This window comes from Callorhinus ursinus, unplaced genomic scaffold (assembly GCF_003265705.2).
Source record: "Callorhinus ursinus isolate GAN/ISIS: 27379988/994484 unplaced genomic scaffold, GSC_fseal_2.0 scaffold1, whole genome shotgun sequence".
Taxonomy (NCBI): domain Eukaryota; kingdom Metazoa; phylum Chordata; class Mammalia; order Carnivora; family Otariidae; genus Callorhinus; species Callorhinus ursinus.
Window position 1 is genome coordinate 84,227,343 of NW_027397063.1, and position 18,874 is coordinate 84,246,216.

The window sequence follows — 18,874 nt, forward strand, 5'->3', positions numbered from 1 at the left end:
TTAAGGAGGGCACTTGTAATGAGCACTGGGTGTTATAGGCAAGTGATGAACCACTAAATTCTATCCCTGACACTAATACTGCGTTGTATGTTAACTAACTTGAATTTAAATAAACTCTTGAAAGAAAACTAAAGCAAAACAGAAAAAGAAAGAGAGGGAGGGAGGGAGGGAGGAAGGAAGGAAGTGAGGGAGGAAGGAAAATGCTATTCAGGGGAGAAAACAGATCTCTTTTATTATACATGAAGGACATTTTAAAAAGTGCATTTCAGGTGGGTTTTTTTTCCCCCTCCCAAGGTGATGAGGCACCCAGATCATGTATCATCCAGCGTATATCTGTGGGCCCATCATGAGAAGCTTGTTGTCATCGACCAGTCAGTGGCCTTTGTGGGTGGGATCGACCTGGCCTACGGAAGGTGGGATGACAATGAACACAGACTCACAGACGTGGGTAGTGTGAAGCGCGTCACCGTAGGATCGTCTCTGGGCTCCTTCACAGTAAGTTTCTCCTTTATGGAACTGCCTAAGAGTTACAGAGTTTGTAGAAGGATGTGTTAATAGCATGACTTACTGAGTGGTTGAATGAGGAGTGGCCTATTTCTGGATGGACAGACCTGGTTTCAAATACCATCTAGCAAGTCTATAACTTTGCATCTCTTGATCCCTGTTTCTTTCCTTATAAGAGGAAAGAGATCCAATAGTGCATTTGCTAGCTCACAGTCAGCTCCTTTGTTTTCCATTTAAACGAAAGATTCATTTCCTATTTGGAAAAAAAAGTTCATAAACAAAAATATGTGTCAGTTGGGTTTTAAGTTAAATCAGCAGCCTTATTACAAGTACCTGCCAAGGCTTTTGAAATCTTCCTACTTAAAGACATGCAAATAGAGGCTAGGTCAGTCTGGAGTCCTGGAGGGACTTCTTTCTGAATACAGGAAGTTAATAACTTCTCAAAGTGCCTTTCAAATCAGGTGCTGCCAAAATACCCATATGCCTAGATCCGTATTGCAGTACTTACTGTTTCAACTCCAACCGTTGCCAACATATCCATACACTTATTAAAAATTTTGATGGGCTCCATCTTATTTTACTGCTGGATATGTTGGTGACTTTTCTGGGGAAAAAAAAAGATTTAGTGAATAAGTAGCCAGGAAAATAATTGACAGAAGAAGCACTACTTAACATTTATCAGAGGCAGAAGTTCAGTTGCTCAACAGTGAATATAACTCATGTAAGTGTGTTTGAGATAAAAAGGTTAGCTGGTATGAAATTTCAAGAATTTGGTCTACTGAAGGAGGAACTACAATGGAATGCCGGGTATCCCTTTGCTAGCATTGAAACAGCTCACTGACCTGGGGCTGACCTCACCCATTATCGGGTGTCCGATAGCCTCCATCGTATGTGAACTTGACGCCTCAGCTCAACTGGAATGAAAGGATCGCATTGCAGCATATCTTATGCCCTGTCTTTTTTTTTTTTTTTTTTAATAATTTTCTCAGGCTGAAACAACAGAGTCCATGGAATCCTTGAGCCTCAAAGATAAAAATGAATCTAGTAAAAATCTGCCCTCCATGAAGAGTGCTGATGATATGGATTCAAAACTGAAAGGAGTGGGAAAGTCCAGAAAGTTCTCTAAATTTAGCCTCTACAGGCAGCTCCACAGGCACCACCTGCAGGATGCAGATAGCATCAGCAGCATTGACAGTGTCTCGAGTAAGTCTTGGTCTTTGCTAGAATGTATCTTGGTGACGTTCCATCCTTCCGCTGCTGGATACTGTGTACCAGTCTTTAAAACCGGTCTTTCTGGAATGGAGTCCTAGGAGCTATATCACCCTATTCGATATCCTGCCATTTTGTGGCTTTGTTGCCCTCATTTGGGAACAGATTTATTGTTTTATTCACATAAGGAGTCATGACAACCGCAATTCATACTTCTGGTGGTAGCTGAATGACTCAGCGTTTCTAACATAACGCCAAGTTATAAAGAAAAAAGAAAAGTTATCAGACGTCCTTCACTTTTCATAGAAGAAATCTCATTTCTCTTCCTATCCAGAAATATGTGAAGCTTTTATCTTCAAACATTAGATTTCCTACATCTTGTAAATTTGCTCTTTTCACATCTGCCTTAAAGCTCTGCATTTTCTGTTCACAGAATTTGTGACTGATTTTTTAGCCTTGCCTCGTTTTAAAAATGATTGAGCCTACTTTTCAGTTTAGAAAACTTGATGTATATATATTTCTTTGTAAAAAAAAAAAAAAACAGAAAAACAAACTCTCAACTTTCTCCAGGTTATTGTAATCACTGTAGAAGTCGTCAGAATTTAATCCATGGTCTAAAACCCCACCTGAAACTCTTTCACTCTTCCAGTAAGTCTGAGCAGGGGCTCGCTAGACCTGACGTGGGTAAGTGATGTATGAGGCAACAGAATGTCCTCAGGTGTCCGCTTTTGCTGCATGAGCAAAGTGAGTGTGTTTCTGGACTGGCTTTCTGTTTGCACCGTGTTCACATCCCTGGTGGTGTTAGAAATTGTAATCTGTAAGCTTTTGCAAGAACAAGGTATTTGAATAAGTTAATGAGGGCCTAAAATGTGGAGGTGGAGATGAAGAGGGATTTGGCAGTGGATCACATAGAGGAATAAGTAATGATCATAATGTATGACAACCACGGTAAAATCGGAAGCTAATTTATTGTGTGCAGACTACCTGGGACGACCCTGAGCACTGGTGGCGCTTGGTAGTAATAGTGTTATCTCCCTTTTTACAGATGAGGAAACTCAGGGTCAGAGATGATAAGTAACTTGCACAATGGTATTCCAGTTTATTAGCTTCCCAGAGCTCATAATTCAGATTTGTGATTTAGCAAAAACGCAGATTGCTACATCATGAGCATGCGGCTAAATTCCAAGGTCACAGTTCTAGTGTGCTATTTAGAAGACTGATGTAGAGCCCAGTTACCACAGCTGGATGTGAGTCACTTGTGGACCCTGGTGTTTCTCAGGGGCTCTGAGGGGAATACTGAGGAGGTGGGCCCTGGACCCTCCCACCTCTATTGGTACTTGCTTCAAGCAGAGAAATCCTGCTTCCATATATATATTGAAGTTCCATGTGAATTTGTGTTAAAAAAAAAAAAAAGTAAGGGTCTACTATTAAAAACAGAAGGAATTTAAAGAGCACAGCTCTACATTTAAATTGTGTAATGACTTAAACTTCTATTGTCTCATAGGACTTGAAACCCCGAATTAAACATAGAGTAACTCTTCATGAGAAACTGAAACTGAATACTTGCTTGAGTTAATAACTTCCTTTCCTGAGGCTATAAGCTGAGTTAGCTTCTTTGTAATGTCAGTTTCACTTGCACGCAAAAGACCTTGATGGGGGTGCCTGGGTGTTATAGTCGGTTAAGCTCTGACTCTTGATTTCAGCTCAGATCATGATCTCATGCTCATGGGATCAAGCCCTGCATGGAGCCCAGAGTGGGGCTCTGTGCTCAGTGGGGGGTCTGCTTGAGATTGTCTCTCTCTCTCTGCCCCTACCCCCTGCTCTCTCTCTTTCTCAAATAAACAGATAAATCTTAAAAAAAAAAAAAAAAAGACCATTATGAACTGGGCTCCTAGTGAACCAGTGTGGAGCATGCACACAAGATCACTATGGGTTAATTAGAAAATTCACTAAAATCAGTTCATAATGTACTGATACCATGATCATTTCTGTAGTATATATATTCAAAATGTATTTTGAATATATTTCTGTAGTATATACATTCAATATTTCTCAATATATATTTCTGTAGTATATATATTCAATTTATATTTGAATATATAATATATATTTCTGTATATAATATATATTTCTGAATATCTAATATATATTTCAGTATATACTGTAGTATATTTTTGTAGTATATATATTCAAAATCATTTGGCCATCTTCAAGATTTTTTTCTCTCAAAATGTTGCAAGAGGGAGAATTTCAAGTTGCAATGGCTTTGCTTGATAACTATGTTATTTTTAAACAGTTGAATTTTTTCCTCTTATATTCAAAAACTGTTTGCTGATCTTACTTTTTAAGCAAGATTAAATAAATGGCTGAGAGGAGGAAATCATTTTTGCAATTTTTTTTTCATTTTTGCAATTTAGTAAGACAGTGTTTCAACCCCGGATATCTAGTCATAAGCGATAAAGAATAGTAGGCTAAATCGTTCCTAAACTCTGTTCTCAGGGATGCAATAGTATAAGATGTATAAGACTTATTTTCTCCTGTCAAAGAGTTTATTATCTAATAGATAAGCATGAGTTTTAAATGTTTCACTAACCTAGTGCCTTAGTAATTCATCAGGGGGAGATACCCCAACTGGCAAGAGTTGCCAGTGAAACCTTGTCCACAAAGGTAAACCCTGATCCACAATTCTAAAATCCCAGTTTCAAAAATCAGAAGGTTTTTTTGAAAATATAACTCATTGGGGACCCGTTTTGGAACTGGCCCTGGTTATAGGCAAAAATTCAGTAGGTAGAGCCTAAGAAGGGAGAAAAACAGGCACCCTAGGTAGATGTTATATCTTAAGGCACATATATGGGAAATGCCAAAAGTGTTTATTTCAGCATCTCAGACGTAGGTGTGGAATGTGGTAAATACACAGAGGTCTACCATTTCTTACTCAAAATTCTAGGGGTCAGAGGTACTTCAGAAATTAGAAGATTCTGGATTTTAGAAAGGTAATGCAATACCTATACTTTATTATGTTATGCTGCTTGCAGGGTCCTGGAAATACCCTGTAAGGAAATCATTTATATTTGTTCAGCACCAGGTGGGATAAATAAAGATTACAATCTCTTGTCAGTTCAGGTCAGATTTTACTAACAAATGAGCTGTAAGAAAACATTTGAATTTTCAGAGCTTTTGGGTTTTGAAATTTTGGTTAAGGGATGCGTAAATCTGTGTATAGATTGGGTTGATGGGCTAGATCTGTACCTGTATATGGAGGGCCTTGAAAATCAAGCCGCAGCATTGAATTTCATCCACTAAATGTTGGAGAATCCCTGAGGGGTGAGAGGTGGGGGTGGGATTTGAAGAAGAGGGGCCGTGGGGGGAGGGGAGGTGTTAAGGGTGGTATTTTACTAAGTTACACTAGAGGTACAGGAAGTCTGACTAGCTTGTCCCAAGAATGAAGTAAATGGAAGAAACTTTTTTCCAAAGAGAGAATCAGCAGAATTTCATTAGGATTTGGGAAGTGGCAATCGGGAGGTAGGTGGAGAAGACAGCAAAGAAAAGAGAGGAGCCAACGGAGATTTCGAGGTTTGAGCTTGAGTAACTATGAACAGAAAGCAGAAATCTCCAGGGAAGGCTTGATTTTGTGAGGATAATAGTGATTCCTGTGTTAAACACTTTCAAATGCTGGTGCGACCAACTAGGTGGACGAGGCCAAGTGAGACATTGGAAGTGGCTGTACTTCTCAGAGCCAAAGGAGAAGCCAGGACTAGAGGGGCACATTTTGGAGAAGGTCGGGGAGAACTTTGGGAGAAGGAACTAGGAAAGTAGGTCAAGAAGGGGGGTTGGAGTAATGGTGTAGGGGATGCAGCCTTGGCAGGCAGGGTCTGGGCCACTGATGGATGAGGATGGCAGAAAACTGGCACGAAAACCTATGCCAAAGACAAGGCAGGTGCAGTCATGCAATCAGTTGGGAGCCCGATGCAGACCAAGGAGAAGCCCTCAGATCAGCACTGCTGATGTAAAAAGCCTCTCTTCCTACTTGTAGGTGCATATGCACTTCTGAGCAGTAATCACAGTAACTAGGAGTCCTTGGCTCTATTGCTTTAATATCTCATGTGTTCCGAGGAAGACCCTGATTTATTTGGAATAACTTAGGCCAAGATTATTTAGACTGAAACTAAAAACAAATTTGAATTACGAACAGGTTGGATCCAGTTAGAAGCAACATAATTTTCTGAGACTAGAATTTGCTTTGTTTTGTTTTTCTTATCATAACTGATTATTAGGTGAAAGTTAATTTTTAAATAAGTATATGTATGTAAATATAGAGCTTTAGCTTATATGTATATTATCTTACATATATATATATATTTTTTTTTTTGGAATTTGACCCATTATTTATCTCATTTTTTGTTCCTGTTTTCTTTTACTTTTTTTTTTAACTACAAAGTGCCATGCTTACTGTAAAGATTTTACAGGTGAGCAAACAGATTACCAGTACTTTGGCCTTTAGTCTTAACAGAGCAGGAAAATAAATCACTGGGAGAAGTCAATAGAATTCTGTTTTTAACCTTATTTAGTTTTGTTAATAATTAGCATGCTAAGGGGCGCCTGGGTGGCTCAGTTGGTTGAGCGTCCAGCTCTTGGTTTGGGCTCCGGTCATCTCAGGGTCCTGAGATGGAGCCTGGTGTCCAGCGCCGAGCTCAGCACCGAGTCTGCTTGGGATTCTTTTTCCCTCTCCCTCTGCCCCTACCCCTGCTCACGTGTGTGTGAGTGCGCGCGTGTGCACATGTTCTCTCTCTCTCTCAATCAATCAATCAATCAATCAATAAAATGTCTAAAAGAATAATTAGCACTTTAACACTTTTTTTTTTTTAAGAGGCGGGGAGGGGCCGAGGGAGATGAAGAGAGAGAGAATCTTAAGCAGGCTCCACACCCAGCCCAGAGCCTGTCGTGGGGCTCCATCTCACGATCCTGAGATCATGACCTGAGCCAAAATCAAGAGTCCAATGCTTAACCCACTGAGCCACCCGCGCACCCCCAGACACTTTTCTTTTATAGATAATTTCAGTAACCTTTGAGGGTTAATTACTCAGTTTGAGGTAGAATATCAGCAGTGTGTGTGGTGATTGTTTAAAAACTTGCACTCTGCAAATACTGACTGACTGCCTACTGAATACCGGGAGCTACAGCAAGCCGCGAAGTGACACTCTCCAGCCCTGAGGAGTTTACAGACTGGTGGGGGGCATCCTTACGTGGTTGTGTCACAGAGTCAGAAGCCCTGGGGCGTGCAGCTGCTGATGGTTCTACAGCACTGCTAGGGGTTGCCTCTCCCTCCTGGGATCTGCGAGGTAGCGGTAGGGCAGGTAACAGCTAATGTGGCTCTGGAAGGATGTGAAGTTGAGAATGAGAGGGAGGGAAGATCATTCCAGACCGAAGGAATAATGTGCCAGCCGCATGAAGACATAACAGACCATGCCTATCCAAATACTATGAGAAATATGGTGCGCCTGGCTTGGAGGATAAAGGCTCTGAGAGGGAGGTTGGCACCAGTTGGGAAAGAGCCTTCTGTGCACACTCAGCTTTTAGGATTTGACTCCCTGTAGGCAGCAGGTGATCTTAAAATGCTTTTAAGCCAACAGTGCATTTTAGAAAGACGGTTCTGGGATGTGCGGTGGTAGGGGCCAGTCCGCTAGTCTCACTGGGACGTGCTCCCATTTATTCATTCAACGAATAGTTTTGCATCCAGTGTCTTATTTGTTAAGTGCCTCTTTTGTGCCAAGTGCTGCATTTGTGATGTGTAGTTCTGCTCGTCTTCCTGCTTAGTTCCCTTTGTGGTCAACATAAATATACTAACTATTTAAGTCAAAGTATTCACCCTTTAGTAAAATGGTCCCAGCAGAGCTCTGCGTGAAACGTTGCAGTGGATTGCTGCTTTTGCACCTATGTGATCATAAGTTCTGTGTGTTGTTGTGATATTTTTTATGGATGTCATTTATGATGCTGGGAATGTAGAATGTGAGAGCCCAAAGATCTTAGATGCCATCCATCTAGGCCAAATTCTTCCTTTTATGTATAAAGAATTTCTGACCCCAAAAGATGAAGCTCAGTGTCCCTTAGCTTGACAATTCCAGGGCTGGCACAGGGGCTGCCTGCAGATTTGAGGTTCTTGCTTTTGAGTTGCAAAAGACAAGAATTATGTACTGGGTGTGCACCATATCAGCTGGGGAGAGCCAAGGGCATTTCTTTATGGCCTCTGCCTCTCACGTTTCTCTGCCTGACCTGGCTTTATTGCTCTTTCATTGTCCCTCCCAGTGAGTTCTTTATTCACAGTTAGCTCTGTGATCCGTTCTTCAGTCATCTGGTAGATGGGGAGAAGAATGTTGAATTTCACTGTCAAGTGATGAGCCTGGTTACAGCCCCAACTACCCACTAGTGATAAACTTGTGTACAGTGTGAAACCCTGCTAGCCCACAGCCTCAGATGGGATGAACACATGCTGCCCTAGTTCTGTGCCTTAAGGAGAACAGTTCAGAATTCCCTGGGTGTTTAATGGGCCTCCCCGCCACTCCCCCCCCCACACCCCCACCGGGGCCCACTTGAACACAGTCTCTGCTACCTTCACAGACACCAGCTCCATCCGCAGTTTGCAAACAGGCATGGGAGAGCTCCACGGGGAAACCAGGTTCTGGCATGGAAAGGACTACTGCAATTTTGTCTTCAAAGACTGGGTTCAACTGGATAAACCTTTTGCTGGTGAGTGCCATGATCATGGGTGGCTGCTTATATTTTGTTTTTTACTTGTCAGCATCTGACAGAGTATGCATGCGCAGGATATACTTTCCTTTGTTCTGCTTTGTTTTGTTTTGAATATTTGGTAAAACTTTGGAGACTATGATTCAGTCATATACCTAAGGACTTTTCCTCGTAGTTACAGTGAGAAAAGAGCATGAGATATAGCTTGCTGTTTGAGACCTCCAGGTTTCATCTAGGCATATTTTGGGGGTAATAATCTATAATTCTGCAAGAGATGGTGCCTTTCCTTTGATCCTCTCCTTTTCTGCCTATCATCTTTATCTTCCAGCATGAAAATGGCACATTTTCAGATTATCACTGTGCTTATATATCTAAGAGGAGATAGAGATAGAACTGTATACATAGCCTGAGGTTATTTCAACAGGACACAAAAGAAAAATGTAATATTAAGTCCACAATCTTAGATAATTTACGCCAACTCGCATCTTGCCTTGCCTAGTGATTGTCTCATACTAAGTGAAATGGACATATCCTGGGGGGAAGCCCATGGGGGACTGTGCGCCTCAGTGTGTATCTCTGTTTCCCTTGGCTATAAAGATATGGTTCCACACAAGCCAAGTAATATATGTGTAGTGAACATTACCACATTTCCTTTGACGGATCATGGTCGGGGTCAGTGCTGGAATCAGATGGCTCTGTCCCTGGCTGAGCAGTTAGTGATGATCTGTGCCTGGGGCACCTGGGCAGATTTCATTGACAGACACTCCACTCCCCGGATGCCATGGCATGACATCGCCTCTGCAGTCCACGGGAAGGCGGCTCGTGATGTGGCCCGTCATTTCATCCAGCGCTGGAACTTCACGAAGGTACATGGTTGACTTTATCACGATTCAGCCCACATAAAGAGAGAGAGCCTGGAAGAGGAGAAACCTAGAGGGTTGGCAAGAAGGTGCTGCGGTGACCCATCTGCTCCTGAGTGCCTGGTTGCCAGAGTGCCAGGGTCGGCGGGCAGAAGGAAAAGAAGACGTTCCTGAACTTTCCCACTGCAGACAATTCAGAGCACAGAGAGAGATAGATGCCACTTTCGGGGCCTATTGTGATCCTTTTCACATTTTGGATCCTCAGGGTTGGTTAAGCATCTGGTCTGTGCTGATGGTCAGCTGGAGGGCTATTGTAGGGGGGACAGGGACCTTGTTTGGATGAGAGAGCTCGAGCTTTCAAGTCCTCCCAGTCCTGGCATTGCGCTGGGGGGTTCACACCGGTCCAAGCTTCTGGGAGGTGGCTCTGAGCAAGGGGAGCAGTGTGAGAAGATGGGGCCATTTTCCTTTTCTTCAGACTGTGTCATATACCTTCATTACGGGAATAACTTAAGTACCTACCACCCAGGTGGCATTAAGGTTCCATCTTCTTTACTATAAATTATGACAAGGCATTAGTCTCCTTGATAATTTGGGAAAAAATTGTTTTATCAACAGCTTAGAATCTCACCTGATTTTTCATTTATGTAAGCTTTTATTTACATAAACTTTATAAATTTTTAGAAATAATGGAAATATTTTTTAAAGATTTATTTATTTTAGAGAGAGAGTGGGGGGTTGGGGAGAGGCAGAGGGAGAGGGAGAGAGAATCTCAAGCAGACTCCCCACTGAGCATGGAGTCTGAGAAATAATGGAAATGTTTTTAATGAAAATTGAGGGAGCATGAATGAATAAATGAAGGAATACTACTTTTAGCCTGTCTATGATTGGTTTTGGGATTTCCAATGCTTATATACTCTCTTCCTGGCAGGATAAACTGGTAAACCCCAGAAAGCTTTTCAAAAAGTATCCAACCTTTAACTCAGAAAATGTTTTTTGGGTATTTAGGTTAAAGAAGTAATCTGGAGATGCCTGGGTGGCTCAGTCGGTTAAGTGTCTGCCATCGGCTCAGGTCATCATCCCAGGGTCCTGGGATCGAGTCCCTTATCGGGCTCTCTGCTCAGCGGGGAGTCTGCTTCTCCCTCTCCCTCTGCCTGCCGCTCCCCCTGCTTGTGCTCTCTCTGGCAAGTAAATAAAAAAATAAAATCTAAAAAAGAGAAGTAATCTGATAGGTAATTTATTTTGATATTACTTCTAATAATTCTGATAAAATGAGAAATAACTGAAATGCACATTAATAAGAATTTATTTAACAAATTATGGTTCCTTATCATTTTCTTAGGAAGTTACTAAAATAGGATATACAGTGCTATACTGCTGTGACAAGGTATCTACAACATAGTAAGAAATCAGTTTACAAAAAAAATACCATTTTTTTGCCATTATATACCTCTATAACTCTAGGTTGCATTTAAGCTTTCTTTAAAAATATAAAACAATACATGCCCACTACAAAAGCTAAAAAAAAAGAAGGAGAAAAGGAGTTCTCTGCCTCCAGAAAATGGAAAGAACACAAAATAAATAATCTATTGCCTCTTCAACTAGAAACTCCACTGTTAATGTTTTTCTTTTTCTTTATCAAATGAATCTGAATTTCTTTTATAATCACAAAGTAGGGAGGAATGGAGCTATTTTCTCGTCTGGATCTTTTTTTTTTTTTTTAACCTGTTTTTCTTTATTTTAGATTATGAAGTCAAAATATCGATCCCTTTCTTATCCTTTCCTGCTTCCCAAATCTCAAACAACAGCCCATGAGTTGAAATATCAAGTGCCTGGGTCCGTCCATGCCAATGTACAGGTAAGGCTAGCTTTTCTTTTTCACCAAATGCCACTGAATAAAATTACTCTTACTGGATTAAGTGCCTAGTTCATTGGCTTCAGATTTCTCAATGAGGACAACTCCAAAGCAAATCTGAATAGACCTTTTAAAATTGAGTATTATATTTCCTATTTAAAGTGTGTGTGTTCCATTTATCCTCTTTTTAAAACTTATAATAAACACACAGTTTTACTTCCTTACCGCTTGTTACCTCTGTTACTCATCTTCTATTCTGCAGCGTATTCATCATTATCTTTACATGTACATCTCTTGTTTCACCTGTATTATCAATTTCTTTAGTGACACACTCATCTCTTTTATGCCTCTGTTCCTCCCACTGTAGCTATCCTAGGGTCTTATACTTACACTTATCCTAGAGTAGGTGATGGATAATCTTCTTAGTTGAGTCACTTTATAACTGAAATATAAAACAGTCATTGTTAAGAAGCCTTTCCCTTATGAGAGGGTCTCACAGAAAGCATGTGTATTCTCAATCGATATAATCTTTCATGCATAAGTTATAAAAACATCAAATGCTCAAGAAATTTTTCTTTTTTTTTTTTTTTTACTTTTTGTTTGATATTATCACTGGTAGGTTGCACAATGACTCAAGAGGGTTAATCAGTCTGGAATAGCTCATCTACAATTACAAAATATTTTTAAAAAGTTTCTTTGTCCTCCATTCATAACATTTGCTATAAAGGGTCTGGTTTTAGTTTCCTCAAAAATGTATTAAGTTTACAAGTAAATTAAGGATCTTTATGTCACAAGGATTCTAATAAATGTGTTCATAATTGTAAAATGTGTAAATAAATAAATATTCTTAGGAAAGGCCAGTCAAGGAAAGGCTTGTTCTGTTATTCCTTCTGAAGTGACCCTAGCAACATGATACCCTGTGAACCAGGGATTGATACCGGGTAAGCACCAGGAATGTGGCTGAAACTTCACATGTAAGAAGCTAGTTATAGTTCAATCTAATTTTAGTTCCTAATTAGCCAAATGCCTTTTAGAGGCTCTTTTAATAGAATATGGAATTTGCTTAATGAAGTCACATAATTTTACCACATCCAGTTGAAGCATCTCAGATTACACGTAGGAAAATTAAGACCCAATGGGGCTATGAGACTTGTCAAGGGTCACCAGCTGGTTGTAGGTAGAAGTGGAGCTTGAAATCCTGCTCTAGTCCATTGTTACCTCACCTCAAATATCTTGAGATCATCAGGGGCAGAACTAGGATGGGCAGCCTTTGACGTTGCCTTTTGTTCAAGGTCATCACTATCAGCATCAAAAATACTGAGTAAGGGCACCTGAGTGGCTCAGTTGGTTAAGCATCCGACTCTTGATTTTGCCTCGGGTCATGATCTCAGGGTCGTGAGATCGAGCCCCGCATTGGGCATGGAGCCTGCTTAAGATTCTCTCTCTCCCTCTTCCTCTGCCCCTCCCCAGCCCCCCTCTTAAAAAAAAAAAAAGATTGTTTAAATAAAGATCCAACAGTCTCTGCTACTGACATCACTAATACAGATTTGTATAATCTGGACATGGATTCTAGTGAAATGCCTAAATCAGTTACTTTGTACTATATACAAGTAGTATTTGTATCTAAGAAATAAAAAGACATTTCAGGCCATAGATCAAATAAGAGAACAATCAAAAGATAAACCACTTGAGAGAAATACCTATAGCAAATATTTAGTTATCCCAGGCTACAGGAGACAATTTAAACTTAGAGGCACAGATATATGTATGTTCATATGTAAGTTAATGAATATTTTATGAACCTATTTAATTTTATTCTACTTGGAGGGAAAAATTACCCATGCTATAAGATAAAATAGGAGGCTTCATGTTAAGAAAACAAGAGAATTTAAGATTTGAGATGGCTCAATAAGTCAATAAGTTGACTCAGCGATCAACTTATCAAAGTTAGCAGATGCGAATTAAGCATCTGTTGAAAAGGAATTTCTGGGAATTCTGTATTTTTGTGATCAGCAAAGGAAGTTGTATGCTGGTGTTGCATAAACATATGTCTTCTCTTACCTGTGGGTAAAGCCCTGTTTTATATATTCTCATCCAGTTCCCTGGCATAGTAGATAGATACTCTGCATGTCCACTCTATCAAATGCCTCCCTTGAGTCACCTTCTCTGCATCACTGAATGTGGTGTTAGAGATGGGGCTGGATCCGTGATATCTCCTGATATGCTTCTATGTTCATCCTTGATATGCTTGATATGCTCGGGTGGCCTGGACTCAGGAACCTCTAGAGCCAATTGATTTGAAAGGAAGTCTACCAGGACTTCCTCATTAATTCATTTATTCAGTCAACACGTTTATTAAGTGCCATATGTTTGCACAGTGAAGTCATCAGTGCATACTTGGGTGCTGAGGAAGAAGACACAAGTTCTCGGCCTCTGGAAGCCTCATTAGCTGGGGGAGAGAAAGCTGTGACGTTGAACTATTCAGTTAACAAGGCTAGGTGTGGTTCAGGACTAACTGCTAGCTTGAAAGTAGGGCCCAGCATGCTGTGAGAGTCTGGCAGTGAGGACGAGAGAACTGGGTGTCTCCGGTAAGTAATAAGCCTGCATGCTCCGTGGATGGTAGATCTGACTGCCACAGACCATTTGCTCTTGAAGAGTTGGCAGGTGAAGTTGAGACGGCTTAAGGCCAGATTGGGGATGCCCCCGAGTGCCAGCCTGGTTAATTTGGACCTGATCCTGGAGGCATTAGTGAACTTTGGAACTTTTTTTTTTCTACCTAGGATGCAGAATGATATAGGAATGCTTTATGAAAATTAACCCAGATCAGAGTTTACAAACCTGGTTTTACCTGTGAAATGCTAATAGCTATGCCACAAGAAAAATTTCCATGGACAGAGAAGTTTTGGCAGATTTTCTGAGCACAGGATTTCTTAGGGCCCTTGTTATGCTGATATGTATCATGGAATCACTAAGAATGAATGTGCTGTGAGAATTTCCCAAGCCGAATGGATGGAGGGTCTCTCATTTTGTCACACGTCTGTTTCCATCTCTCTGAATAAACACACTTGGGGGACCTAAAGGTTGTACATACGAAGAACTTAAACGAGAAAGAGAGTGAAAGCAAGGACACCAGTGGGGAGTCTGTGGTTGTAATTCTAGCATATACAGAGTTCGCGTTTGTAAATTAGTATTCTTTTTCTTGAAGAGGACTCCCCCATAATTTAAGAAGTGTTACTCGTAGTCAGGAGATATTTTTCAGAACTGCCAAAATCACTCCAGTTGTGAAAACAGTGGGCACAGTGCCAAATTTTTGAAGTCAGGAAAGTCTGAGAGGACCAGAAACCAAAAAAAGAAAAATCAGTGTGCTTCATTTCTCCTTTTCCGTAAAGTTCTGACCACGGTGTTGTTTCACTTCACTTTATTTACTGGCTCTCCATGTTATTCGTCTTGTTCTAGACATTATTGTTTTCAAGTCATGAGTGAGTAGAGCTCAGAGGCCCAAAGCAATAATCTAGCTGAATCCGTGGTTTTCCAGAGAAGCCAGAAGGGAGCTGGGAGATGGGACCTGGTGTGTTGTAGGCAACTATACAGAGATCATAGGGTTGGTGGTGAGAGCTAAATTAATCCATGCAACAGCACTTAGAAAGTGCACTAGTTTGGATTATATCCATATTAGCTTCAGTCCTCAAGCTCTCCCTAGTGTTTTCAAGAGTTTGGAACAAAGCAGTTGACATTTTTCTGGGTGGGTCACAAGGATAGTTCTGGATACAAAATCCTTATACCATATATTTGTTGAAATGGAGAGAAAGAGCATTTGACATAATAAAGTAGAGAGTAGGTAAGATTCATGTTCTTTTGTTTGCAAAAGGGAACCCAGTGATTTAATTCTTTTAACACAAAAACATTGGGTCCAGTCGTCCTTGGTAATTCCAACACCAGCTGTGATGCTCAGCTACCGCAGAAGGCTTGACACAACCAGCAAGGGCAACTAGTTAGGGAGATTAGAGCCAGGGCGGGGGGGGACAGAGGCTGCCCCCACCAACATGAATTTCTGCTACTAAAAAAAAAAAAAAAAAAAAAAAGTCATCCGAACCTGAAAGCTGACTTCAGCAACTTGCACCAGCACTCTTAAAATAATCTTGGGTGTTTCCCCTTGGAGCTGGGCATTCTCAGAAGCCTGCCAAAAACATTTAGAGAAGACAAAGCAGGAGAAAGGCTTGGGGCCGAGGGGTGGAGGAAGGATGGCTCTGAAACCACTTATGCACAGATTGTATAAAAGAACTTCTTTTCTCCTGAAAAAGAACAAACTGGGTGCCCGAATGCTATCATTGCCATGTAAGGTAAATGACCAAGACAGAGGACGTTCTGGCACGTCTATCAAGGTAAAAGACAATGCCTGATGCCAAATTAGCATCAATATGGAATCAATATAGGGAACGATCCTCTTTATTAAATGGGGTAGCTTATTGTAGAAAAGCCAGTCCTTAGACAATCATTGTTGAGAAGTCCTGCCAAATTGAGGGAAATGATTCTGCTGGAGTTACGTCTTTGATCTCTCTGTCTGTTAAAAAAACAGAAGGGACGCCTGGGTGGCTTAGTCGTTAAGCGTCTGCCTTCGGCTCAGGTCATGGTCCCAGGGTCCTGGGATCGAGCCCGCGTCGGGTTCCCTGCTCAGCGGGAAGCCTGCTTCTCCCTCTCCCACTCCCCCTGCTTGTGTTCCCTCTCTCGCTGTGTCTCTGTCAAATAAATAAATAAAATCTTTAAAAAAAATTAAACAGAAAAGAAACTATACAGGCGAGTGTGTGAATGACATGCAAATTATATTAGTGGAAAAACTTGTTCTTACACTTGGGGAAAATGGCCACATGACTCTCTGCAGGATGTCAGTGTAGGAATCAGTGTAGATTTCAAAGGACCACAACATGTTTTGTGTTGTGAAAAAATAAAGTAGATAGGGAGGGGTAAAAGAAAGCCATTTAACTTCCTCTAAGGCAGTTTCCTAACATGGAGGCTGTATGCCCATTTATGGACCAGGTCTCCATGCAGTGGAATTTCTGTGCTTGCTGCTGTGGTTCTTGGAGGGAGAAGCCCCATGAACGGGGGGGTGTTCACTCCCTGCCCAGCACTGCACTAAGCTTTTTGTGGATGATCTCATTCAATATTCACCAGCCTCTAAACTGGACTCCTGTGTGACCTCTTATTTTCACAGATGAGGGAAGTAAGACTTTGGGAAGTTAAAATAGCCCAGGGAGGAACAGTGAGGCTGAGGCTGGATGCTGAGCAGTCTGTCACCAGGGCCCGAGGTGGTAACCATGAGGCAGAGGCTGTTTCTGACGAGATCTGGCTGGTTGTAACCACCAAGGGCTCCAGCAAGGCAAAGCTGCATGTCGAGATTGCCTTTTAGGATCCTCTTCTGTTGCAGCAGCTCCAAGTCCTCCCTCAACTCTCTTCTTGCTTCTTCCTGGCTCCTGAGAGCCCCTATCTACAGCTTTCTTCCTAGGACTTCTCTCCCCTTAAGTTTTATTTTCTTCCTCTCCTTCAGCCTCAAGGTTAACTTTTCCCTGTTGTTCAGGCAAAAGGATCATCCCATGTTGTGTGGTGAATGGATGACACTCAATGGACAAAGTGTGATTAGAAGAAAGGGCTTGATAGTATGAGGTGAATTCTTGAACTAAGTCCATTTCTTGGTGCTCCTGTTCTGCTTTTCTCCTTGGTACAGACTGGAAGAATAAGGCCCAACGGTCTGAGTGCTTCCCTTGTCTCCTGACCCGTGCCACTGATGGGCTTCTCCATGGAAGCCAACTTCTGCTTGAGAGACATATAAATGGTCCTAGCAGTCTCTGGTCCATGACTGACTGACTTGGGAGTTTAGGGAAATACAAAGAAATTAAATATGTGCTGAATTTATAGGGAAGAAAAGCATTATAGTAAGAGAAAAGGAATTTGGGACAAATACTAAGGAAGTTTTCAAAGTTTTCCTTCAAGAAGAAATTTCTGAATTTCAATTCGTATATTCAAATTGGGCCCACCCTATATAAGGGAATCGGGCTTGTGGATGAAAGAGAAGGTTATCTTTCTGTCTGCCTATCTATCAATCTATCTATCTATCAATCAATCAGTCTGTCAATCAACCTATCAATCTATCAGTCTATCAACCTATCAATCTATCTATCTATCACTCTATCAATCTATCTATCAATCTATCAATCAATCAACCTATCAATCTATCAGTCTATCTATCAGGCTATCAATCTATCTATCTCTCTATCTTTACGAAACGATTTCAACCATTCTGTACATGATTCAGTGCTCACCATGGTAAATGTGGTCACTGTCTGTCACTATACAGCATTATTACAATATCATTGACTCAATCCTCTGTACCATCTCTGTGACTTACTTATTTTACAACTGGAAGTTGGACCTCTTAATCCCCTTCACCTATTTTGCCTGAGAAGGCTGTCTTCTGAGTTAAAAAATAGGACAGGGTACAAAGGAAAATGACAAGTTCCAGTTACGGTTTTGAGGCTAAAACATAAAATTAGAAAGGTGGGGTTTTTTTTATATGCTTTAAAATTGTGTATTCAGACTTGAGGTTTGAAAAGTGAGGGTTAGATTTGATTCTCCGTATTCTTGGGGCAGTAAGATAAGGCCCATTTCTGCATGTGTAAGCAAGTGTTTGAGGCTTGTCTGAGTTAACAGAAAAAAAACAGAAATGCAGGACAAGTTGGTCAGACCAGTTAAGAAAAAGGAGAGAGTAAATCCTAAATTTAAAACAGAAGGGAGTCAAGTCACAGTGTGTTTGACCTGTTTGGCTGTTTACAAACTTTCTAGACCATCAAGCATTTAAAGCAGTTGAGTTGAAGTGTATATCACTTCAGGGTCCCTCATTCCAGGGTAGAGGCAGGACCAAAGGGAAATCTGTATTTTTAGTTTTTCTTGTTGTGAGAGTTGTTGACTAATTAGAATAATAGTAAGAGTAATAGAAGAGTAATACCAAGTTTTTTTTTCTGTATTACTTGAAAGATATGTTCAAATTTAATACATAATGATGACTTTCTAAAATTAAATGAGTTTTCATTGTGAGAAAACAATAGAGTTTGGACTCAAACAATGGGATTGATAATGTTGACTCCCACCCCAGGAGGGGGCCACCTCCCACATGCTGAGGTTTAATGGGCGTCAGGCTCCCCCCACCCCACCCCCCACGTTGCTTATGCTCTCCTTCAGTTTCTTCTTTTGGCTTACAAATGTCCTTATTTTAAACGTTTAAGTGCCTCTTTAAGGGAAACATTTACCAGTATCTTTCACAGGAAAGATGGCAAATGCGTGACTTGCCTTTTCCTTCCTGGAGCTGTCCGCCGTCCATCTTAGTAGCTAGCTTTCCTCCCCAGTGTGTCTCCTTCCAGGGAGCCTCTTTTTGGCATAGCTGCCCAGGAAACTACTTCAAACATCATGATTAGACTTGAAACCTGTTTGGCAGTCCTCATTTATATCTTATGTTAATTAGCTTATTAAATCTTTAAATCGGGGCAAATTTGAAAAGTGAAAAAGGAAAGAAAAGTATAAGGTTTCTGGATTTGAGGGGAAGACTGACAAGTGCCACCAAAGGTGGTATATAAACTAAGCCTGTAAGTTTTTAAAGGTAGAAATCCTATATATCAAATATCTACTAGGTGCCCCGTAACGTAGCTCTGTGTGTTTA

General features: G+C 41.0%; 1 protein-coding gene across 7 annotated transcripts in view; it reads left to right on the forward strand.

Annotated features, from left to right (window-relative positions):
* Nucleotides 1-18,874, forward strand: part of PLD1 (phospholipase D1) — a 199,803-nt gene that overhangs the window by 123,914 nt on the left and 57,015 nt on the right. For 6 of the 7 annotated variants that reach the window (XM_025878880.2, XM_073897266.1, XM_073897275.1 and 3 more), the window contains 6 exons: nucleotides 295-495; nucleotides 1,494-1,707; nucleotides 2,284-2,397; nucleotides 8,329-8,457; nucleotides 9,205-9,323; nucleotides 11,059-11,172. In XM_025878880.2, the coding sequence (XP_025734665.2) occupies nucleotides 295-495; nucleotides 1,494-1,707; nucleotides 2,284-2,397; nucleotides 8,329-8,457; nucleotides 9,205-9,323; nucleotides 11,059-11,172 (891 nt within the window). The remainder of the gene's footprint in view (nucleotides 1-294; nucleotides 496-1,493; nucleotides 1,708-2,283; nucleotides 2,398-8,328; nucleotides 8,458-9,204; nucleotides 9,324-11,058; nucleotides 11,173-18,874) is intronic. The other variant, XM_073897257.1, reaches the window with a different exon arrangement.